Below are 24881 nucleotides of genomic sequence, written 5' to 3'. Positions count from 1 at the left end.
ATCTCAACCAACACTTTTACATCTCCTGTTATGAACCTCTGTAATTCTGTTTCCTGGGCATTCCCCAGGCAGGACAGAATTAATTTTCAGGTGAATTAATCCAACCCAAACCAATTTTTTTTTGGAGACCATCTTAGGACAAAATTAGATCTCAAAAATATCTTTTTACTTCAAACCTCTTTTAATAAGGCCGCAGAAGAAGCTGTTATCATTTGTGATAGGCACAAGTAACCTAAAGACTGAATTATGGGGGGATTATTTTGCTTCATTATTCTTTATATAGCTGGTATTTTCTTCAGTTTACATCTTGTATTCTGCAGTTTTTTTGTTGTTTTTCATTTGGAGCATCAATATATGTCTATAAAAGTGGTGGTGTGTTGCCTTGCTGTGGCTCTTACAGCTGTGATACAAAACTGGTAATGTTTTCTGTATTAAATTCCTCTTTTAAATTTCTGTGGTCATGCTATAGTGGTTTAGGAAGGATGGATAGAAATTTCTGGATGTGGATAATGCACAGAGTTTAAAGAAAACGGAAGTCAGGTTATCTAAACATCAGAAGTTTCTATTTGACTTTCACACATTTGAAGAATACTCTAAATAAATTATTCTCAGTAATGATTTGATCTTCATACTCCAGTTTTGAATATTCGTAGTCAATTAATTTGGTTGTTCAACGGCGCCCTCTACCGACTCATCTCCACTACTGCTTCTTCGACACTCACTGCACATGCTCAGTTGTCGCCGCCAAAACTTTCAAGGGTACTGCTAATTATCCCAACATCTTATTACGCATTCAAATCGTGATGCTTCTGACACGAGTTTACATATACGAAAACAACTTTTATCGGTTATTAATGGTGCCATTCTGTTGCTCGATAGTGCCTCGCGAACTGGTTGCTTTCGGTGTATGTCCTTACAACACAATATGCATAAACTGTGCTCGCTCTGCAGCTTAGTTTAATTAAACCAATACAGCGAAGACACACTGCCACTGAAAACGTCCTTACGTGCAGTACACATCTGTGTTCAGGCTGGTAAATAGGGGTGTGTTTGGCCTGCTACAACATTGGTTAGCCGCTTGTCAATGTCCAGTCACGTGGTGTCACACGGACGGCCATGTTTCCGAAACACAAACAACAAGAGGAGCAGCGACTGGGAGCCAGCAGACACATACTGATACGCAGCAGCGGCCGTTGGTGGAGAGGGGAAAAAAATTAATAAATAAAACACAGAGCACGACTTTCTGAAAGTACTATTCTATCGAATGAATACGTTTACAGTGTTTAAAGAGACCAATGCATACGTTATATTGGCTGTAGACACACCGTGCAGACAACCAGTCTGGTAGCTATAAACAGAGAAGGTAAGCCATGGTTCCTCTTTGCAGCTTGTCTTTTCTGCTAACTGGCTAATGTGCGCTTACAAGCTAACGTTGACTCTTGCAGCCAGAATGGGTTGGATTTCACCTGGACAGTATTTTCGTTAACTTCTCGTACTGCTGAAACTATGTCGATTGTACAGTTGTGCGTTTTGTTTACAAAGCATTAGCTTAACATTGCTATCGACAGCGGAGCAGAGTTGGTCGTCCGCACATTGGCGGAGCAGGCCGGGGATCCTGATCCCAACTCTCCGCCCCCTCCGCCATCATATCTGGTGTCATTTGAACCTACAAGCCAAGGCCTTAACGACCAACGCATACCTTGTGCTAGTTTAGATAGCAAACCGTCTCTGCACTGCAACTGAAATATGAGATTTGGTGACCAGTGTAGTTCGTTACGATTGATTGTACTCTTCCCACAAAAAACAATTAGCCGTAATTAGCTGAAAAGTCGAACAGTGTGTACGCTAATGTAGCTCGCAATGACTAAAGCTAGCTAATGTCAACACGAGCTATTTTAATGTTAGCCCCCTTTAGGACCTTTAAGCATATTGCTGTTCGTCAGAGTTACAAATGGGTGAACCACTGAATTGTAGTTCCAAACCAAGATTTACAGCATGCTTTAGCTCAGGTCGAAATGCTCGTCCCGCCACGCTGTGATGTGGCCAACATATGCTCATATTCAAATGCACCGGATAGTCCATGTTCTGCAAGCGATGTTTCTCCTTGTGACCTTGCTATAGTTTTATAAGTGAAGAGGTGGGAGTAGAAACTTAACAATAAGGCTAACGAGGTATTGAAATAAGTAGTATGTTTGTATTTGTGTCGGTCCTCTTTTGACGCTTTTCCCCGTGAATGAATTCTGCTTGATCTGAAGCGTTCCCACCGACGCTTGTGTTATAATTGGACCCTTAATTCATGCCTTCTTTTCCTTCAGCTTCCCTTTAAGATGGACGTATGATATTAAAGTGCACTGATTGAGAGCCACCAGCACCACCTTAAAGTGGCTCTTCATTTTTCCATGTTTACCACCTCTTGATGCTGAAGTAATTGTAATTTGACATACCTCAACTCTGCAAACACAGTGGCCCTCCAGCAGACTGACCCTTAAAGAAAGTTAATAATTAATAGTCGCAATGCATTTGGAATGTCAGCATTACCTGTCAGCGTCTAGTCTTACGCATGAGAATTGCAGTAGTATTAGTTGTGTTGCTGAATTTGTTTCAGTCTACTCACAAGTTTAGATTTAACACATTGCTGCAGTCATATTTTACTGTTACTTCCTGCATTTACACTGTGTTCCTCAGCTGCAGTAATGTGGCAAAGTTGCAGACATTAGCGTTCACATTTTTGGTTAATTTATATTGTGCATGTACAATCTGAGTAAATGTATTCATAATGTTAGTCGTGAAACAACAAAACGGTTCTATAACTTGATGAAGTGAGCCACGGCTCAGTATTCAGAACTTAATGGCATGTAAATGGCCATTCGTGAGCAATATTAAAAAGTAAAAGGCAGTAGTGTTGTAAGTGGAGGTGCATTTTGAAAGCGAGTCCTCAATAGAGGCCAGTGCCCTGTCAGTTTTAGAGGGAGTGATTGAGATCTGGACCAAAATTGAATGATTTTCTCATTGTTTGCTCTTGTATCACATTATGTATCAAGGTTAATGAAATTCAGCCCCCTGCTTTTGACTTAAATTTACTGGCAGATGAGCGTGATTTCAAAACGCACAATTGTCTCTGCCCTTGCCTTTTTGTTATTACAGCAATTCCACGCCATAACATTCATTAGTTGTGGATACGATGTGAGGAAGAGTCTCCCGTAATACAAACTGGGTTGTAGTTGCAATATGAACTGAAATCAAATCGATTGATTCCTTTCAACTTTGTGCCACCAAGGGGCCGTCACATCAGAAGTGCTGGCCTTTTAATCCAACTTCCTGTAGGATTTAAGAGTTTCTTCTAGCAAACGGTCTGAAAAACGGAACACTGTTCTGAGGGAATTCGGTCATGTTTTCAGAGAGAAAAACGTTACCTTGAGAGCAATTTAAAAACTGCAGCTCATCAGGGGTTTTTGCTACGTATTTGTGGCTCAAACAGTAGTATTGATGGGCTGTATGAATAAAATTGTCTTTTGATAACTTCTGATAACTGAATACAGATAACTGATTGGCCAGTTTCACAGACCTGAGCATGTGCCACCAACCACGCTGCTCCATCTCTGCTAAAATTAGAAGTTTTAGAAAGAGTTTCATTGGACACGAAGTTGGTATACGCCTTTAAGTGGAGGATGAGTCATTTCGATTATTTATTTATTTTTTTTCCAAATTGTTTATTGTTGAAATTTGCCAACAGGTCTCCTTTTTATCATTGTTGGGCCTTCTGTTCATATGTATGGGTCACAGAGGACGGTACATATATTCACTTACTTGAATGTCTTATTGGACTTCATGGGAACTTTAAAGAGATGAATGGCAAATTGTCTTTCAAACTTGAATAAGCATTTTATGTATTTATTTCAACATATGGTTACAAAGGGGTTCAGCTATGGGAATAATCTGCTGTCTTAGGTCACAGATATTGATGCCATGGATGCCATTTTGCCAGAACACATACTAGTTCTCTAGTTTGTGGTTTAGTTGCTGTTAAAATTATTTTCTTTTTACTGTGTCATGTTATTTTATGTGCAGGAGGAAAAATACCTAACAACTTGCTTGGTTAAATGTAGTCTTCTCTTGTTTTCCTTCAGATCTTTCTTGTCCTTTCAATCACAAGTCCAGCAGCTTAAGACTTCATAATAATGGATATTAAAACCTTCAATCTTAGAAGCAGAGAAAGCTCTGAACAAAAGTATTCATCAGTTAATTTTAGTGTGTGCTTAGGGAAGCATTTTTAGTGTCATTGGGTCTGCTAGGGATGGGGAACAAGAGGCTCTTTAAATTGTTGGCGGTTCTGAAATATTGACAAGCTCAGAAACTAGTCGTGCAGTCCGCCTGTGCTGTCTGTACTTGGGTAGAAAAAGAAAAAAAGTGAGTGTATTGAGAATCTGTCAAAATGAGTTTGAAAACGTGTAGAAAACCTGCAAAACCATTCAAAGTGAAAACGGAGCACATTAGAGACTTAAATTTGGACGTGCCAAAGTTTCACAACAGTGGATTTTTCTCATCAGGACGTGTTTTTGCACCAAATGTTTAAGAACGGTGTACAAAGCATCCAGAAAACCTTTGCTTATCTTTACTCTACCTGTCCTACGTTATGTGTGTACTTCTGCAAAGGTTCGCCTGACGGAAACGTCGCCACGGTAGGGCGCATGCAAGGCGCTGTGCGAGTTCTATAAAAGTTGGAATGTTCAAACCAGTAAAATTTAGTTGACTGGATGGTTAGTATCCATGACTTTTTCAGCAAATATCCAAAGCCGGCCGCGTGGCTTAAGAAGCATCTGATTCACCATATTAATGAATTAAACTGGATACATTTCTGGATGGAAAATCTCTTGAGCTGCAGAAAACACTGAGCTGTGACTGAGTGCTTGACTCACTGAAGAAATGCCATTGCTCTCCTCTGTGTGCTTTTTCTGATTCATCAAGCTAGGCTTTCAGTGAGAAAGTCAAGAAGCAACACCCTTTTTTCTCACCGTGTCTAGGACTGTTTGTCTAACTTGATATTTTTCAATTCAATGGTTTGATTTCTCCGATTCCCATCCTTAAATCTTTGCTTCTTTTTTTCTTTTTTTGTGCAGTGGTGCAAAGGGAGGCAGACGAGAAATACAGGAGTTACCTGGAGGGTCTCCATCCACATTTCAGCTGGAGTGAGAGGAGAAAGGCACAGAGGGGGAGAAAGAAAGGAGAAGAGGAGTGCGAGTCGCGTCTGCTTTTGGCAGCTGTTCCAGCAGCCGGTTGCGTGTTTTTTTTTTGTTTTGTTTGTTTTTTTTTTTGTTTTTTTTTTTTTTTTTTCGGCTGTCATTTTGTTCCTGCTTTATCTTTTTTGATGAATCGGTTCATATTTTTAACTTTAATGTGAGATATAACTGCTGTAAAACAAAAGAACGAGTACATTATTACTTCAAGAGTGTTTTTATTTTGTTCCACTGTTGATTCCCGAGGTTCTTTTTGTTTCTTATTTTTTATGTTTATCAGATATTTTTCGGCTGTGAGTAGCAGGAGCTTCCATTCTCCAAACTATCATTGAAACCCCTTCCTTAACTAGTTAGGACCTGATAACCTGGTATTCCTCAAGCACCTGAAACTGGCAGCTATTCTCTTTGTGTCTGTGTGTTTGGGGAGCTCTGAGACCACAGCTTAAGCACCACTCAGCCTTCTAGACACCTAAGCCTAACTAAAACCAGCCAACTAGCCTGGTCCAGCCCAGTCCAGCCTGCTCCGATTATCTGGACAGGGTAAGGGAGTTCAGGACATATTGCTTCCTTATATCTACGCTTATTTCAGAAGGGCAGACAATGGAGCAGAGTTTATTTATTTTTTTTCTCCCCCCTCAGATACTCAGTTCTGTGCGGAAGTGAGGAATATGACTGCTGAGACTCTTAACTTCGGCCCAGAATGGTAATTACTTTGATTTCAATACATTATTTCAGCATAGTTTCAATATATTACTCAATAATTAAAAGTATTAACTGAAGAAAATGCATGTGATGGATTTTGTATGTTTACGGAGATTTTTGACAGCATCATAGGTATTTGAAGGACTTTTCTTCTTTGTTATGTGAAAGGACATGTTGCCTAAGTCTACCTAAATTACAGTGTCTAATTTATGAATGCTTTCATAAATCAGGCCATTTTTCACTTTCTGGCGTGATTACGCTACAGTGAGAGATTTAAGGGAAATACTGGGACTAAATCTTCTAGGAATTACAATATACACAGTCAGTATGTGTGTTATGATGCAAAGACCGAGGAAAACAGGCAAAATTTAACTTTTCAAAGCCAGATAATGAGGTTGGGAGGCAGGCTACTCCTGCTTGTACATGCTCAACTATACTTGAATTTCTATTCGCTTGGGCTGGTCTTTAAGCATCATCCACAGTTCCCTCCAAGTAAACGGAGGAAGAGGAAGCTGTTAACAATAAAGCAAAACCCAAACGCTTTAGCGTGTATCTTTTTCTGTGTGTCAACTCACGATCACTTAAAGCATTTCCACTGTCGCTCTGCTCTAATAAAATCCAGATTTTGTAACCGCTGTTTCATCTGATTCAAATATCTGAAAGACGGCGTCTGTGCAGTGAATTTGGCTATACTTGCGATGATCAGCCACAGAGAGAGCTAGAAGTGGCACGATGTCTTGAACATTACCTCATGCAGCTCACAGCATCGTGCTATCAGACATGCTTCAGTCTATAAATGAATTCCTCTTGCATGCATGTCTACAAGGACTGGGAAAGGAGCGTTTTACCCCACAGAGTAAGAACTATTTACTGACAGTCGAGCTATAACTGTAGATGGACTCAGCCGCGCATGCTAACGAGCTGTGTGATTTTTCTGGCTTTCATTTTTGAGACACTTTCCAGTGGTTCATGTTTTGGCTCAATCTTTAAAGGTCTATGAGCGTCCAAACCATTTGACTGGTAAGATTTGTCGGTGTTTGTGGAGAAAATGACATTTGTGACTCTTGGTTTGGTCTGAATGAAGAAACCAGCAGACATCGCTGTGTGTTAGTAAATCACGATATTTGTCCCGTTGGAGTGTTTTTTTTTTTTTGGGTCATTATATGCGGTTCAACAGTTCATCTCTTTTTCTTTTCTGCTGCGTCTTCCTCGGTGGATGTTTGTGTAGCGATTAATCGGGGGGGGGGGGGGGCGTAGTCCCAGTTTGGTAGCACTCCGTCTCTTTCAGCCTGTGACTGCTGTGTGCATTCTTGGTGCTCTGCCAGCCTCGCAGAATATTTCCTTCTTTACACATCTGCAGCTGCTTTCTTCTCTGTGTGCCCTTTTTAATATGGCTACGGAGCGCGTTTAAATGCTCACCGCATACAGCTGTCCGGCCAGCGTGTTTACAAGCCTTTTTAAGCATGTTGACGTTACAAATCTATGCAGACCATTTGAGGTTTTGTTGGCAGTAGAGTAAGCGAGGATGTTGGTTGTTGGTGTTGAATTTGGAGCAATCAGACATGAGTTTAGCATTGTGTAAGATTTATTACAGTACATTTAATAAGAAGATGGCTCATGAATGTATGGATTGAAGTGTTTTGAAGTATACGGTATTCCAGTCTTTGTCATGATCGAGAAGCAGAGTTTTGATAGAATGAAGTGGATACAGTCGTGTTCCAATATTTCTTAGTTCCTCCACCCACTGGCACTTTTCCTCGGCTCTTTCCTCATTACACATTTCAGTCACTGCGCTGCTTGGTTTTATCCTCTGATTTGTTTAATGTCACCAGCTGGTCTTACACGATGCTTTCCTTTACCTTTATACACCCACCTCTACATCGCTGAGCTGCATATGGTTTTGATGTTGGGCTGTGAATCAATGACACACTTTGTAAAGGAATGTGAATGGGGCCATTGTTAAACAGCAGGCCCTGGAAGACGGTCCTGTAGTAATGGCTTTTTAAAATAAAATCTGGAGATTGGAACGCTACCAGATCATCGGAGTTGGGCCAAAGTATATTGAGAGGGAGGAGACATGCGTAGGAGGTTGGTTGATATCCTATAGAGTGACTGCAAAATTCTTTCTTTCTCTGCTGGAAGATGGATGTGATTAGAGCCTTTTTTTATTTTTTATTTTATCCAATGAAATTTAGAAGAATCTCCAAGGATAGTGGCTACTTTTGGTTTTGTATTGTAGTCAACACAGGATATTGCACCATGTTATTTCGAAAGAATTTTTGTACATTTTGTATCTGCGCAAGCTATTATTTAAGGAAAGTGTTGAGCCATTAAAATCTGACTGGTTCCTGTGCTCTTCCTCACGCAGGCTTCGTGCACTGTCCAGTGGGGGGAGTGTGACGTCTCCCCCTCCTTCCCCCGCCATGCCAAAGTACAAGCTGGCCGAGTATCGCTACGGCCGAGAGGAGATGTTAGCACTTTATATCAAAGACAACAAGGTTGGTGAAGAAGAACCGTTTACATTTGGGTTTTATGTGTCAAGTCTGTCTTGATTTCGGCAATGTTGATGAAAATTTCAACAATTAAATGACAAAATAACCCTCTTGACGCCGGATTAGAGGGCTACCTGTTGTTTCAAACGGTCGGCTCTCATTTCACTAACAAATATTCCAATCCTCTAAAACGATAACGTGTTTGTAGGTGAGGGGTTTTTTGGGTCATGATTTAAAAGATGGTTGTGTGCTCTTAAACACCTACGGTTGTTGTTTCCAGGTCCCAGAGGACATGCAGGATAAGGAGTTTGCTGCTATTCTGCAAGATGAGCCCATGCAGCCACTGGCACTGGTGCCTCTCACCGAGGAGGAGCAGGTCTGCCACAGTACACGCTTACAAATGCTGATACTTGTACATTTATGAAGTGTTTTAACCTTAATATGTGACATCTCGCAAAATGCAGCCTCAGTTCTGAAGCAAACTGTTCTGTTGGTTGACGGATGTGCCTCTGAGCTCAAATTCCTCACATTCCTTTCCTTTGCCTTTTCCACTCACTCTGCAGAGGAACTTCTCCATGTCTGTGAACAGTGTGGCAGTGCTGAGGCTCATGGGAAAAGGGGTGGGTGGGGCCGCCCCAGCTGGAGTGGTCCGTGGACGAGGGGCCGCGCGAGGCGGTCGAGGTAATGGCTGAAATTAATCGCCGATGCAAGAGGAATAGATGCTAAAGCATTGATTTAGAGCAGCAGAAATGCTGTCCAAAACCCTAGGCTGAAACTACAGTGGCCATTTTTAAGCAAAGTATAACAGCTACTCAAGTGTTTATTTCTCCTCTTTCTTCCATCATCTTGATGCAGCACGCTTCCTTTAGACTTGTCTAAATAGGCCTTCTTTTGTCCAGCCACACCTGTCTAAAACCACCGGGCTTATGAACTCACCTTGTCCACACACAGCAATCGCCACATGCCAGTATTACAGCTGTGAAAAATAATGTGTGGGTGCCACACTGTGTTCAAATGTGTGTGTGTGTGTGTACATGTACAACTACTTAGAGGTCAAGCTGGACACAAGCTACTTAAATCTGTGTAAAGCAGTGATATGCTTGTGTTGGGGCTTTGTTACACCTCAGATTGTGCAGTTAACCACCCACCAGATCTTCAATTAAAGCAAAGTAATAGCCAAGAATACAAATCTACAGTTCACAATCAGGAAAAGTAAAGCAGTCATTTGGAAATTTGGTCATATTCAGCAGTGGCAACAGTTTTATTGGTTAATCCCAGTTATCTCTGGTGAAAGTTGAAAGATTGTAAAACTTCCTGGTGTAGAATGGTCGCTGCAGAGCTGATGTTGGTAGTCATCCTCTGCAGTCCATCGGTGTGGCTCTTCACAGATTGATTCCACTCTTTTATTCTCGTTCTGGAAAAGTATTTTTGGAAAGAAAAGAAGAAAAGCTTTTCGATTAAAATAGATGCATAGATAGATAGGATAGCATGATAGCAAGTCAGAATAGTTTCTAGATTTCAGATGCTTAGCTCATTAGATGCTCATGGGTTCTGCATTGTGCAACGTTGTGATGTAAGTTTGGTTTATCTTTACAACAGGCCGAGGCCGTGGCGAAGGTGGATTCTACCAAAGAAGTATTGAAGAGGCAGAGGTGGGCTTCAGTCGGGGTGTACGAGAGATACACCGCAGCCAGAGTTGGGATGACCGGTAAGAAAAAATGAGCAAAAAACGACCTAAACTTCTGGAAATGCCCTCAAATGTTTTTTACAGTCCTCACCCCAGTGCCCTTATGCACAGTAAAGCTAATCTTGGCACTGCTCAGCGGAGTTGTCATCTTGTTTGGTAACCTCTAAACTCGTGGTTGCTCATAAGTGATAGTTTATCTCACGTTTGCAGCCATCTGATGTCATGGAGTGAGTTGAAGTATCTGTGTGTATCTGTTCCATGGATTTTCTTCATCGATCTGTATTGGTGGACGTGGTGCTGCAGTCTCAAGTGTTGGCAGGGTGTATTTGTCCAGGATAAAACTTGTATCGCGTTTCAGACTTTGCTTTCCTTTGTTTATCACTTAACTGGCGCAATTTTCTATCAATTTCCCGCCTTTCCCCAGGGGTGAGCGTCGATTTGAGAAGCCTCTGCGGCGGGAGGTGGGGCGTCCTGGCTTTGAAGAAAGCGGAGGTCCCGGGGGTCCAGGGAGGAAAGAGTACACAAGAGCTGACAGCGATAACTGGCGCACCCTTCGAGAGGAGCAAGAGGAGGAAGAGGGGGAGCCGGGCACCAACTGGAGGCTTGCTGGACTGCGCAGGGATGGTATGATAAATGCTAAGTTTATTTACTTTAGTAATGCCTCAAAAACCTTTGTAGAATACAAGAACTTTTCACGAGAATGTAAAGGCCTTGTTGATTGATAATAGTGTCGTAGGCAGTCCTGTTTACCGAAGGTAAATTACTGAAGATTAAGCTGCAAGGCTCAGTTTTTTTTTAAAAATCCTAAATCGGTCCCTGTAAAACTTGTTTCTTGACGTTATCAGCAATAATTTGTGGCTTTCAGGAAATGTAAAGGTCGGTGTCAAAATTTAAATGCCTCCAATTACACAGTTACCTTCTGTAAGAATAGGCTTTGCAAAGCCATGCATGGTGACTTTTATTATCAACTTAAATCGTCAAAAGACACCAGTAGTAACGGTTTTAATTGAATTGCTGTTGCTTCATACCTCATTGTTGTGCAGCAGTCTCATTTCTAAGGCGTCATTACTGACATCTAGAGGAAGTAAGGAGATTTTTACAAGACCATTTGGACATAACAGTTGTAGTGACGTGTTCAAACTGACCTTACTGATGTCATAAAGTTCATGAGACATATCCCACACGTTAACCACACCTCTTTGCAACTTTGCCCTCGTATTTGCAACCCTCTAAAGATGGGAATGCTGCTCATTACTGTGTCTGAGCTGATGGCGGTACATGTCTTTTTCAGACGGTGGTCCTCGCTCAGCGGGCTGGCGGGAACACAGCGGCGAAAGTCGTCGGCGGAAGTTTGATTTTGACTTCCGGGAGTCCGAGGGTCATGGTGCTGGCCGCCGACGTGCAGGAAGCGAGGGACTAGAGGATGACAGGGATGGCCTGCCTGAGTGGTGTACAGATGAGGAGGATGGAGAGATGGGCACTTTTGACTCCTCTGGAGCCTTCATGCCTTTGAAGGTATGTGGAATCATTTTAGTCTTTTGTTGCATAGAAGCTGATTTCACAGGGCTTACTGCACTTCTTTTTATACAACCCAACTGGTCTAAATTAAGAATAAAAAGCTACTGTAGACATGTAATGATTCATTCAGAATCTTACTCACAAACCACTTGTTTGTTACAATTGATATATAATAGGAATTTTATGCACAAATGTACTGGTTAATAAATCTGAAAATGTAGTCCTGGTGGCCTTAACTAACCCTACACTGACGCGATACATTCCTCTATTAGAAGGGTGGTAAGGAGACAATCCTAGAGGAGGAGTTGGAGTTTAAGGGCATAGAGGAGGAGGAGGAAGAGGAGGAGAGCATCCCTGACATAGACAGGAATGGTGCTGATGGAGAGAAAGACAAAGGTGAGGAGGAATCCAATGCTTTGCTGTCTAATTATTTAGCATACGGTTGTGTCATAGTTTATAAAGTTTTCCTTAATGAAGACCGTCCAAAGAGAAAAACTGATCAAACTTAATCTGATGTTCCCTCTTTTTTTCTTTTCCTGTTCTCACAGAGATTAAAGACATCATGTTTGTTTTAGGGGATGATAAGACAAAGCCAGCATCACCCTCGTCCTCTCCTCCAACCCACTGTACCCCTCCATCCACGGAGTCTCTACCTGGCAATGCTGGTCAGGTGGTGGATAACTCCCAGCTGAGCAACAGCCACTCTGTCAAGGCCAACAGCACATCTGGCGATGGTATGTTTTCTACCAGATGTTTTGCATTTGACTTGATTGAATGGAGACGTCTATGGTGATGAGAACACATATAGAATGAGTTTGCTGCAGTTTTAGGAGTCTTTGCTTACAATGAGCCATTTGTTTCTTAATCTTAGTTCTTGTCAGTCTATAAAATATATTCATTCTTCGATTCTGTGCATGTCACATGCAGTACTAGACCCATTCACTCACACATTTTTCTGAACACATGGTTATAGATCCTGAGTGGAAGCTTCAGGAGTCTGATTGGAGATGTTTTATTTCTGGTCGGCTCTTTTCGTCATAGGACGTGTATGTGTGTGACTGGGAGAGTGATAGTGGAAATTTGGCAAGAAGGATATTTTGGTTTGATATAGAATATGTTTAGTCCGAGTCATTTAATATCTTGTTTACTGAACCTGTGGTCCACGCTGTATCCGATACAGAGCCAGTAGGTGGCTCCACCACACACTTCCAATATGACATAAACAGAAATACTAAAAATAACACCCATTAATGTAGTTGCATTTCTTGTTCTGGTTGTTTTTTTGCATCAGACTTGGCTCCCATCGGGGGCTCCAAGGCCCTGCCGAGCCCCGCCACCGCTTCCAGTTTGCCTCCCCCTCCCCCTTCCTCTGCTGCTCCTCTCCTCCCTCCCTCAGGAGGAGACACTGAGGATGATGAAGGCATGAAACACCTGCAACAGGTATGAACAGCAGTATCAGTTTTTTCTTTTAAATAATTAAGACCAGACATATGTTCATGAAGATCAGACAATTATTTTGCTGCAGAGGACCAAAGTTCACAGATTGAAAGGACAAATACAAATGCCTGACTGGCTCATTTTGTCTTCCATTCCTCGTGGCATTGCTTTATTCTCCAGCTAGAATCAAAAGCATTAATTGTTAATTGCAAAAAGTTTGCACTTAAAAACTGAATAGAGTGATTTATTTTTTTTTTTCTCAAATCTCATAAACCAATTCACAAATGAAGTCGCGAATTTGATGGCAGGGCCCTTTTTTACCTCTGTGGCGCATCCCCTCTTCTTTTAACAACAGTCTGCATCACTTGCTGGACCTTGGGGAGAGGAATGTTGTCCCATTCCTGCCTGTTATAGCTGCTCAACGGCCCTGGGTCTTTTCTCTGTCGTATTTTGCATTTCATGATATACCAAATGTTTACAGTTGGGGAAATGTCAGGACTGCAGACAGGTCAGTCCAGCATGTTCATGCTGCAATATGCACAGCCTTCCCTGAAAAAAGGTCCCCTTGATGGGAGCATATGTTGCTCTGGAACCCTTCCATACCTCTCGGCATTGCCTGCTACGTTGACTGCGTGAGAGAATAATGAATCTTTTTCTGTGTTTTTGTGTAGGAGGCAGAGAAGATGGTGGCATCACTGCAGGACACCTCTTTGGAGGAAGAATGTTTCACCCAGGCTCTGCAGCAGCAGCAGGAGAGCAGGAACACGGCAGCTGCTCTGCCATTAACTCATGAGGCTGCCATGAAGTGGTTCTACAAGGACCCCCAGGGAGAGATCCAAGGTAAACCTGAGCACATTGGAATTTGCAGCGTCTTGGTCATATATACATTTTGTGTTATCGTACTACTTTGGTGGGTATATATTTGATTTAGATTAGTTTAAATGAAGAGTGTGATTTTGTTAGAAAAATGTGTTTATTTATTTTGAATTGTTATTTTTCTTGAATTGTAAATCAGTTTGTCTATTAACACCTCCTCTCTGTCCCTCTCACTAACCAGGCCCATTCACCACAGTTGAAATGTGCGAGTGGTTCCAGGCTGGTTACTTCACTATGACGCTGCTGGTGAAGCGGGGCTGCGATGAGGGCTTTCAACCCCTGGGGGACGTCATCAAGATGTGGGGCCGCGTGCCCTTCGCCCCAGGGCCCTCCCCGCCGCCGCTGCTGGTGAGACAGCTCCCACCAACGCAGCGCCCGCAGCCCAACCGGGGTTCAGCTGGGACTGTGAGTCAGAGCTCAGCCAACTTAGAGGTTGGGGAGGGAGGGGGGGTGTAAATCAGAGGGCACATTTTTAGTAACGTAAGATTGAATTAAAATCGAGTTTGAGTCTTTTTGTTGTTGTTGTTTTTTTTTTTAATCACCATATCAGCTGCAAATCGAATCATGTGTCTCTTACTGTCTCTTAATATGGCAGTTTATCATGACCAATTACCTGACAGATGATGATGTATGAAAGCTAAAGAAAAACAGTAAAACTGTTGTAGACCTAATTGTGTTTTTGTTTTTTTAACCGACTGTTGAGCTCTCATCTCATGTTTTAAAGGGAAACCTGGACCAGGAGCGCCTGAAAAAACAACAGGAGCTGGCAGCAGCAGCTCTTTATCAGCAGCTCCAACAGCAGCAGCAGCTACTCCAGCTCATTAACAGGTGGGCCTAGTGGATGGAGAAAGGGGGTTGGATTAGATGAGGATTTAGGTGCATTAAATCCTTTTCTAATCTGTCATTTTCATTGGAGAACGTGTTTTCATTTGACTTGAATTGACTTGCTGCGTTTTTGTTTTTTTCCCAGGTGCAGTGAGCAGAATATGATGCCTTCCATGAACAGGTCGATGTCAGTGCCAGATACAGGGTCCATGTGGGACATGCATACCTCAGCTTCACAGCCGTCAGGTACAGTGTTGACTGCTGCTGTTTTTGTGGACAAAACAACAGAGATTGTAGCAGCTGCTGTTAAAATTATCCCAAATCATTTCCATCCAGGCGGTGAAGCCAGTCTTTGGGACATAACAATGAATCCTTCTACTCAGGGTCCAACTCTCGAACAGCTTCAGAAGGTGAGTTTAGTTATAAATTGTATATCATACAGTTTATTTGTTCCTTCTTTTTCAGTTAACTTGTTGAAACATTTTAATTGTGATGAGTTCAAGCAGTAATCTAGAGATTAGTGGTTCCGCTACTAGCCCAGCTCACACTGGATTATGTTTCACCCTGATATTAATTAATGCTTATGCCAGATCAAAGTAAAACTTTTCCTCTCATTCATCTCACTTGACGATGTCGCCCCCTTCCCTCCCCCAGCTCCAGCAGGAGAGGCGAGACGCTGAACTCAGGGCGAAGCGTGAGGAAGAGGAGCAGCGTAAGCGAAGGGAGGAGAAGAGGAGGCAACAAGAGGAGCAGAAAAGGAGGGAGGAGGAGGATCTCTTCAGACGCAAGCAGGTGAGAGTTTATCCCATGTGTTCCCTAAGAGAAGGAGAGACTGAGAGATGTCTTAGGTTTTGTAGGCTAGAAATAAACTAAAAAACAGTTTTGTCTCTTGTGTCGATGCACGTTTGGATTCTATGAGAACCTTAGGTGTTGAACGATGAGGTCTGTTGTTTTTCTTCCAGTGTCGTCAGCAGCAGGAACTCATAATGAAATTGCTGCAGCAGGCCCCCCAACAGCAGGGACCCGGAGCAGGTGGCTCAAGTTGGAGTGGGGCTTCCTCCTCTGGTTTAACAAAGTCAGGAAAGCCCCCAGCTCTGGCTCTGCTGGAAATACAGGAGGCAGAGAGGCTCCTGAAGCAGCAACAGCAGAGAGCTCAGCAGCAGAGAGATCGAGTGAGTTTCTGAGGAACCAAACGGCAATAATTCTGGCATGTTGTTGGAAATGGCAAATGAAAAGGTATAGGCTGTGTGTCATTTACTCACCCTGCTTTATCTCTCCGTCTCCAGCACTCTGGTATGTCAATGGGGAGCTCATCCATGGGAGGACAGTGGGTGGATGGTGTTGGCATGTGGGGTGGGCCTGGTGGAATGGAGGGTAAGGGTGGAAGCGGAGGCTCTTCAGGCATGGGCATGTGGGACGAGGCTGTGAAGAACCAGAGCGGCCTGCGTGGCAACAGCAACAACAACATGGGCCTGAAGAACAGCCGCAGCAGCCCCTCTCTCACGTATGTAACATCAGATTCTAAAACTAAAAAAGTCTTGGATTTCATCAGAAATGTTTACAAAGCAAGTCTTTCAAGTGACTATTGTCACGAATGTGAATATGACTTTTGATATGATCTTTTATTTATTAACGGTAGTCATTTTATATAATTTTTTTTCCCCTTTTGTGTCTTCTACAGTGATCAGTACATGATGCGTCGTAAGAGGACAGAGGAGGAAGAAAAGCTGCTGAAGCTGCTGCAGGGAATGAAGCCTCAGGACGGCTTCACCACCTGGTGTGAACAGATGCTGCACGCTCTCAACACCTCTGCCAACAACTCCTCCTCCTCCCTGGATGGTAAGTATCACAACGTCTATTTATTCAGCTGCATCAGGGGTGCGGAGCATTCTCCGTAAACTCAGCTGTATGCTGCCTTATTAAACCACTAATTTCTGGACATCGCCACTGTTATGTCACCCAGGGGTTTATGTATGTTTTGAAGCCTCAGGTTTGGATGATGATTGTTCCTCAATCTCTCCCGCTTAAGAGAAGATGATTAATTTTGGATGGGAATCTGTCTGTACTAAAGAGGTTTTGGTGTTGCACCAAAACACTTGAGTGGTATTAGATTTTAAGTCTCTTCCACAGTGGCTTCATTTTGCAGACATGATGGCCATGTCTATCATTAAGACCAGAGTTTCCACTCTGCACACCACATGATACTTGGGTGTGATATATTAACAGCTGGAGGACGCTTTAGTGCATTTGTTGTGTGATCATGTAATGTAATATAAAGATAGACTAACTATTCAAATACACACTATCATTTTTACATTCATATCTCATCACTGCTAATTTTGTCTTCATTAAGTTGCAACAATTGTGGCATACCTGAAGGAGGTGGAGTCTCCCTATGCAGTACTGGATTTCATCCGGTCCTACCTTGGGGACACAGTGGAAGCCAAAGAGTTCGCCAAACAGTTTCTGGAGCGACGTGCCAAACAGAAAGCCAACCAACAGAGACAGCAGCAACAGGTGGGCCCGAGCACAAAGGATCCTATTTTTTTATAACAATAAAAAATTTGATATATCTACTTATCAAAGTAGAGTCTATTCTTTCAACATATGAACTGATTGGTTTTGGGTTTTGATTCGAAAGAATTTTTCACATCCATCTTCCAAAACACAGTTGCCGTGGCAATACCATGAAGCATCTGGAGTTTCAAAGGCCTTTCAAACTGCTTTGAAGTAAAAATTGATTAAATTGACATTAGAAGTGGATTTACTTGGCAAATGTATGCACATTGCTGCCTTCACATTTCAGTGACATATTTCCGTAACTTAGGAAGTTTTGAATACATCTGGGTTACAAATCTGAATAACATTACCTTTCATGCTGGCTTTTGACAAGTAGTTTTTGACAACAGTTCATCTTGTTATTGTATCAAGGCCCATCTTGTAATACGCCTCAAGATATTTCAAAATATTGTCGGTGAGCTTGAAATAGCTATATTTCTTCCTCTTCTCTGTTTCCAGTTATCAAAGGAAGTGGGTGGATTGAACATGAACTTCCCTCTGCAGGTATGTTCTAGATAGTTTCTGCAAGTCTGTTTACTGTACAGGCAAACTCTAATGGAGGTGAATAGTTGGTCCTCTGTGTCCTCCACTGCTCCACGATTAAAAAGTCCAAAATGCTCACACTGCACAATCGCTGTCATGAGACTCAACGAGTTTGTTTTGAAAACATAAAAGCAGTATTAGATGAAGGAGCGAAACTTATTTTCTTCATAAAACAATGGATTTCCCAAGATTGTAATTCAAATTAACATACAAATTAGATTCAAATCACAGAAGCGACAATATGATTAGTTTGATCATTTTTATTCCATTTAACTTTCCATTTTCGTCTCATTTCTTTTTAGGACTCAATGCGAGGTATGAATCCAAGCACTCTGCAGTCCATGTTTCAGGCCAACCACATGGGCAAAGCTGGTCTCTATGACAACCAGGGGGGGAAGATGAAGAAGAAACAGCCCATGATGCTGCACTCTGACCCCAGCATCTTAGGTGAGTGACCTCACTAGCATCTAACATTCCTTCTGTTTCACTTGATTCATCTGGGAATGGTCAAGTGAGGAATTCCTAACTTTAAAAAGCTTAAATTCAGCATTGTACGCGTCAGGATTATACGAAACGCACAACAAGCATCGGCTAAATACAGAGCTTGTCAGAATAGACAGTTTTATTTTGCGTGTTGGAATAAAATTTCTAGCAAACAATGCTGGAAGTCCAGCTTTCAGGCCGTTTGTGCAGCCTCTGTGAGCCTTAAGTGGGCTGTTTTTTGGTTTTGGCTGTAATGCTTATTTCTTGAATTTGTTCATAGACTTCTCCTTTTCTCTGTCTAATTTCACTATCTTCCCTAAATAATATAGCTCTGATGTGATGAGTAACTTTTTGTATCAAGCTTAGTAGTAAACAACAGTTTGAGATCACATTATTTTGGAAGCATTTGTTTCCTCTTTTTCTTACTAATGATCTCTAAGCACTCCAGAGCTGACATATCTTGGTGAAACTGTCAAAGCCAGCCCAACCCAACTCTCTCCTGACCCTTCCTTCCTTCTCTAATCTTACATTACTCTCCATCTTTTCTCTTCACCCCCTTCTCACCCACCCCCCTCCCTCCTCCCTGCAGGGTACTCATTCCACAACACGGGCGAGTGTCTGAGCCTGAATGAGATGGAGATGGTGGAGGATTACTGATGTGATGCAGCGCAGCAGCAATAGCTACCTGAGGCCTTTCTGTCTTTTAATCAGACAAACCTGATGACGAATGTGCACTGCTGGGGGAACCGGGGGTGAGGGTGAGGTTGGGAAGGGAGCAACCGTGAGGGGAGGTGCTGGGTGGAGGCGCATAGATTTGAGTCTCCCTCCCTTTTTCCTTTCTGGATTGGAAAAAAAGGGCTCCCTGTTGCAACAATTGATCACTAGAGCAGGGGAGTGGGGGTGAGGTTGAGATGGGTATCCTCTGGCACTCAAAAGATTAAGCACCTTATACTGAACTAATGCACTTTATTGAGATGGGATTTGAATAGTTTGTTTATGGGTTGTTTTTTTTCACATTTGTATGTATGCGAGTGTGTGTCTGGAATCAGTGCGCACACGGTGTGTGTCCGTACACATTATCCGTGTGCAGCGGAACTGGAAAGGGGCGAAACAGTCGGCGGGGTGAATGGTCGGGCTGTTAGTTTTCAAAGTCAGGGGGACCTTTTAGTTGAAACCTTATCAGAGAGCAAATCCTTTCTCAAAAGACAAACACTGTTGATATTTCTCTTGTTGAGCATTTTTTTTTTTTTTTTTTTACGTTTATATAAAAAGTAAAGCTATTGAAAAAAAAATGGATTATAAAAAAAAATAAAAACTTGAAGATTTGCACTTGCCTAAAAAAAGAAATGACAAAAAACGACAAAAAAATCAAACAAATGGGGTTAGTTATAGAAGTGAATATTTTTGTGAATGTGTCTGAGTGAGTGACTAATGTGCGATGGTTTGTGTCAGTAATATACAGTCTGCACAATGTTGTTTTGTTTTTTCCATTTATCGCTTACCAAGATGTATGAAACATAAGAGGCCATTTTCGTCTTCTTCTTCTTTTTTTTTTTTTTGTCTCTCCTGTTGTTTGTTCAAACAGTAATTTTGTATCCACGTTTCGAGTGTCTGTGTCCCTTTCCAAACAGGGATTTGATCTGTTTTGTTTCGAGTGTGACTGAATCGGAGCGAGAGAGAGAGAGAGGGCAATTGCACAAAAATCCTTTCTCTCGCCAGCTCTTCATCCCCAGCTAGAGAAAAAAAAACAAAAAAGTAGAAATGCATTCATTTTGTAAATGTTATCTTTGTTCGCATCACACGATGGCCACCACTAGTTTATTACCCTCAGCTTCTCCGCTGTCGGCAGACCTGTAAGAACAGCCAGACATGACGATTCATGAGGGACATTGGTGTGTGCATCTGAATGAGGTTTTATGCGTGCGCGTGTTGTTCATTTACCGTTCATAGAAATGAGTTGAGACTACAGGTACTCATTTTGAATACATGTGCTCTTTTTGTATGTGTATGAATGCACATTTGTGCCTAAGAACTTTGATAGGGTGCATGGCCATTGAGACATTAACTCTTTTCGAGAGCGAGTGCGATGTGTGTCAGTGCTCAGCACATTGTATGTAAGTTTATATGGTAAATATTTGTAGTTCAGTCTAAGGATGATCCATCGGAAGGTTAGTCCAGTCTGTTTTCCTGGGGGTGTGATCACGTTGCCTTTTTGTCAGCTCTCGAACTCGTGAATGAAAGGTGTCGAGTTTCTGACTCTGGAAAAAGAAAACGACAAAAAAAAAAAAACGGAAAAAGAAGAAGAAAACCGACAAAAAAAAACAAACAAAACATACAGCATCTTAATGTGCGAGTGCACAGACCGGTGCATGAAATGTTAGCATATTGTGTTACTTATTCGTTGTTGCAATTTGATAATGACGAGTTTTGTTTTTTAGATGAAAAATATATATGGAATATATACATTATATACAAAGTTTAAAAAGTATTTGGACTAAGATAATGAGCACTTGGGGCTGCTATTTTTGTTGTGTGTTTTTAATTTTTTTTTTTTCCTAATTTGTTTTCATTTTTGTTTCTTTGCCATGTGAAGTGTGTATTTTTTCTTCTTCTTCTTAAGAAAACATTGAATGTATTCCAAAAAAAAATGACAAGAAACCCGTGCTGATACAAGTTTTTTTTTTTTTCTTTTTTTTTTTTTTTTTTTTCTTCCTCAGAAGATTTCAAAAATGGAAACAAAATACAAAAAAAAAAAAAGAGCGGGATGAGGAAAAAAAAAAGAGGTTCGACCTTCAAAGAGGTTTTCATTTACACAGTGGAGAAGGAAAAAAAAAAAAGAAAAGGAGGAAGAAAAAAAAAACTCGGGATGGATACAGTTGAACACACTGCCTCTACAATCCTGGTCGTAGTGACTCAGAATTAAAAGAAAGGACTCTTTCTATTCCATACTGGAGCATTGGTTGTTTACAAGCCACATGGATAACTGTGGGTGCAGTTTTGTTGTAGTTTTTCATTTTTTAAAATTTGTTTGTTCCCACATACGGCGGGTGGGGTTTGCAAGTGCGCTTCTGCCATATGGACATTGAATGGTGTTTGGGGGGCGGGGGGGTGGTTTTTTTTTTTTTTGTTTTTTTTGTTTCGTTTTCTTTTGAGGGCGAGTGGCAGGCATCACAACAGCATGGACAAGCTCCTCGAACTTGGCCTTACGTGATGCTGTGGGTCGTTGGGGTCCTGAGACTTGTTGATCAACTGTAGAGGGGAGGCGGCGGAAAATCAAGGACTGGCTTTGTTTTGTGGAGAACGGAGTGCAGGGCCGCGTAACCCGAGAGGGAACTGAGAGGGCAATAGGAGTACACCTGGTGTGTGCACTCGTCTTCACCTCAACCCTCATGAGCACTCACACCTCGTCCTCACCAACTCACCTATGCACTTTTGTTCATTCAAGCTGTGAGGTACAATTTTGGGGATGGGAGCACAATTACAACAGGAGGATTGCTACGACTTTGACAGTCACTGAAAAGATATTCCCAAACTGAAATAAGAGACTCGAGAAGCCCGTCTTCTCTCACCTCCTGTATATAACCATATTTTTGTATTACCTTTCAGAGTAGAAAGAAAATTTGCAAATGGATGAAGGAAAAATTCAAGAGACCGTGACAATATGGAGTGAATGTTCTTCATGAAACCAATCTTTTTCAACATAGTTTTAGATGGACTTGCTGTGAGTTTCCCTTAGTTTGCCAGTAACTTTGAAATAATTGGATGGAAGGGAAACCCACATGGACTGTGTTGGACGTGCCACAGTGGCTCCAAGACTGACAGACTGGTTACTCAAAGTGGATGTTGCAGTGGCCACAAAATAACCCTCCACGAGTGTTTCATTAACACACACACAGTGAAGGGGCAGACCGGTTTGAAGAGCTGCTGGCAAGGTTGCTTTCCGCATGGTCTCCAAACCTGACGACTGCCTCGAGAGCTGCAGAGTAGCTGCGAGAGGAGAAGTGTATGGTAAGATATTTTTGCCCCAATTTCTTTTTGGCACCCCTGTGTTGTCTCCATTTAATTCGATCTTGGATTCATTGCACACTGTGGTGATGATGTCTTGTGCTTTTTCTTCTGTCCTCTCATAGGAGTCTGGCTGTGCTTTATTTGCTGCCCTCTGCGAGGAGGATTTTTATCTACAGCCAACCCATGAATCAGTTAAACTAAACCTGTCCTTTTGAACTTAAACCCTAAGACACTTGTCTTGACCTCGGACTGGGCGGGCCTTTGGCATTATCAGTTGGACAGTTGCCACGTGAAGTTACAGGTTAACACCCATTGATCCCATCTGAGTTGGAGGTGTTGGGTTTGGGATTTGATCAGAAGTTCTCCAACGAGGAAGTGGGCAAAAAGGCGCGAGTTGCCCATAAGTCATGATCCATCTCATTCTGAAACTCTTTGGTGGTGCGAAGAGGTCTTCGAAACCAGCCAGTAGAAGAGCCCGCCCACCTGTCCAGAGCTCAAAGACAGACAATTTGGCGGCGCTACGGTGGACGTGTCTGAATTATATCTCAGCCGCCAGAAATCCCTGCAGTTGTGGAACTGGATGAACTGAAAGAATTGTACAGAAAGACTCTGAAACACGACACAACACAAAGCATGCCGCAGAATTTCTCAAGTCCAAAGGAGCGGCAGACACACTACATGCACATTTACAGCAAAAGTTACATTGGCTCGTCTCTGGAACCATGTTCGCACACACAACCGGGATACACCTATATCAAACCACACACACACGCAAGCATCAACGCTCATCCGTATACGGAGCTTTGTAAATAATGTAAAAGTTTGCGTTTTTGATTTTTCTCTCAAAGTTGGTTTTTGCTTTATAACTCTGTTCAAAATGCCTTAAATTGTATATTTCTTGAATGGCTAACTGATGATGTTCTGTAAGTGATAAATTTGAGTTGGAAACCACCTTGTTAACTGTTTAACTGCAAGTTAAAGAAAGGTTCAAACAAGACCGCCATCTGTTGGCTAACAGAATTGTCATGTATAAACCTGCTACTTGTACATTCGGTCATCTTCAAAGTTTCTCGTTAACTAAGAATAGAGCAGCAGGTGTTTTTTGGTCTAATTTTGCTGGTGGTTGGCTTTTGTTGCTCTTTTGTTTTCATTAAAATGAAGAGTGGATTTGTTCAGATTTCCTATTGAGAGTATATTGTTGAAGGTGCAGAGTCTGCACTTTCTGGAGCTGAGCTGATTGGGTCACACCAAAGGAACCGTCTTAGTACAGAGTCTCCGCTGTCTAACAACTGTGATTGTGTGGCAGCTTTGGGTAAATCGCTCGTCCTCCATTTGAGACACGAGTTGGAACAATTTGTTCTTGAGTTTTTTTTTTTTTAACACTCTCGGAGACTTGTAGGTTTTGGAAGATACAACAAAAGGTACTTTTTACAGTTTTGAGACGATGACCTGGGCTTGTATTAGAGTGAGCGTAAGAGCAGGCTTTGCATGATTGCTAATGTTTGTGGGGTTTTGACACTAAACCTTCAGCTGGGTCACAGTATGGCTCGTAGTGCTGCTGACCGTCTCTGCTGGCACCAAATAGATGAGGAGTGATCACTCAGCAGTGTAAATCATAAAGGAAGTATCGGACAGTGTTTTGAGCTGTGTATTTGTATCAAAATGAATTCGAAAGATTCATGTTTTAGTCCAAACAATAATTGGTTTTTTTTTTTACCCTTGATAACTTCATAATGCAGATTTTAATGCAAATGGAACCTGATATCAGTTGCATACCATCAGACTTGTGATATCTTTTGATTTGCTGTGATTTTCTTTCCTGGTTGTCAGCCATAGCTAACTCTCTGAACTGAAGTAGCTGCAGTATGATCAGGTTGGCCAGAACTGTTGAGTTAATTCTCTAAGGTCACTAAATTTAAAAAAAAAGAAAAGAAAAGAAAGAAAGAAAGAGAGAAAAATGTTGGCCAGGCATAATTTGGATTAGAACTTGAGACGGTGCCACAAAGTTTCTTATTTGAGAAATACTTTAGGAAAAGAACTACCTGTTTGACTTATTTTAAAAGCTGATGTTGTGTGGTATGGCAGTGGTGTCTGTTTATTCGTCTATTTTACTGCACTACAGAGGCTTTTATGATCTGATTAACGGCAATGCTGTGCTGTCAGAAAGCCATGGATGATTGGTTGCTGTTTCTGAAAAGGCCCTGACACGCTTTGCAGAAGGTAACTGTAGATCCAGTCCTTATGATTTGACAATAATTGTGCACCAGTCAGCTCAGCTCCTTTGCTGAAAAAGTCTTTGAATGTTGTTAAAATAACAGCATACATGTAATGAAACTGTCGGAAAAGAACAACTGAAAATGTGTAAATAGTTTGGCTCCTGTTTGTTTGAAGAACAAAATAAATACTAAATAAATAGCATTTAGCTGTGACCGGCTCCGTATTAATTTCTCATTCACTTCAAAGTAAAGGAGAGCACTACGAAATGTGCAAATTGCTCTGAGAAACCGTTTCCACGGA

The 24881-nt window shown here is 41.8% G+C and overlaps 1 protein-coding gene across 3 annotated transcripts; it reads left to right on the top strand.

Annotated features, from left to right (window-relative positions):
- The first annotated feature begins 1096 nt into the window (after window positions 1-1096).
- On the top strand, window positions 1097-24782 carry gigyf1a (GRB10 interacting GYF protein 1a). 3 transcript variants are annotated; one of them, XM_072375993.1, is made up of 26 exons: window positions 1097-1363; window positions 5118-5774; window positions 5874-5937; window positions 8305-8434; window positions 8709-8804; window positions 8992-9109; window positions 10028-10136; window positions 10540-10739; window positions 11407-11630; window positions 11906-12029; window positions 12209-12367; window positions 12925-13073; window positions 13742-13910; window positions 14128-14351; window positions 14671-14774; window positions 14917-15017; window positions 15108-15181; window positions 15426-15563; window positions 15734-15943; window positions 16058-16275; window positions 16453-16610; window positions 17125-17288; window positions 17790-17834; window positions 18176-18320; window positions 18946-22364; window positions 22487-24782. In XM_072375993.1, exons 3-25 carry the CDS (start codon window positions 5903-5905, stop codon window positions 19011-19013), a joined length of 3162 nt encoding a protein of 1053 aa, XP_072232094.1. In that variant the 5' UTR covers window positions 1097-1363; window positions 5118-5774; window positions 5874-5902; the 3' UTR covers window positions 19014-22364; window positions 22487-24782. The 3 variants fall into 3 exon arrangements, with proteins under 3 accessions (XP_072232094.1, XP_072232095.1, XP_072232093.1); XM_072375994.1 differs by having other exon boundaries at window positions 12182-12367; window positions 14128-14294; XM_072375992.1 differs by having other exon boundaries at window positions 12182-12367.
- Window positions 24783-24881: the final 99 nt, after the last annotated feature.

This window comes from Leuresthes tenuis, unplaced genomic scaffold, assembly GCF_036924035.1.
Source record: "Leuresthes tenuis unplaced genomic scaffold, fLeuTen1.0.hap1 SCAF_22, whole genome shotgun sequence".
Classification (NCBI taxonomy): domain Eukaryota; kingdom Metazoa; phylum Chordata; class Actinopteri; order Atheriniformes; family Atherinopsidae; genus Leuresthes; species Leuresthes tenuis.
Note: the sequence above shows the minus strand (reverse complement) of the source record. Positions and strands in the feature narration are given on the sequence as shown.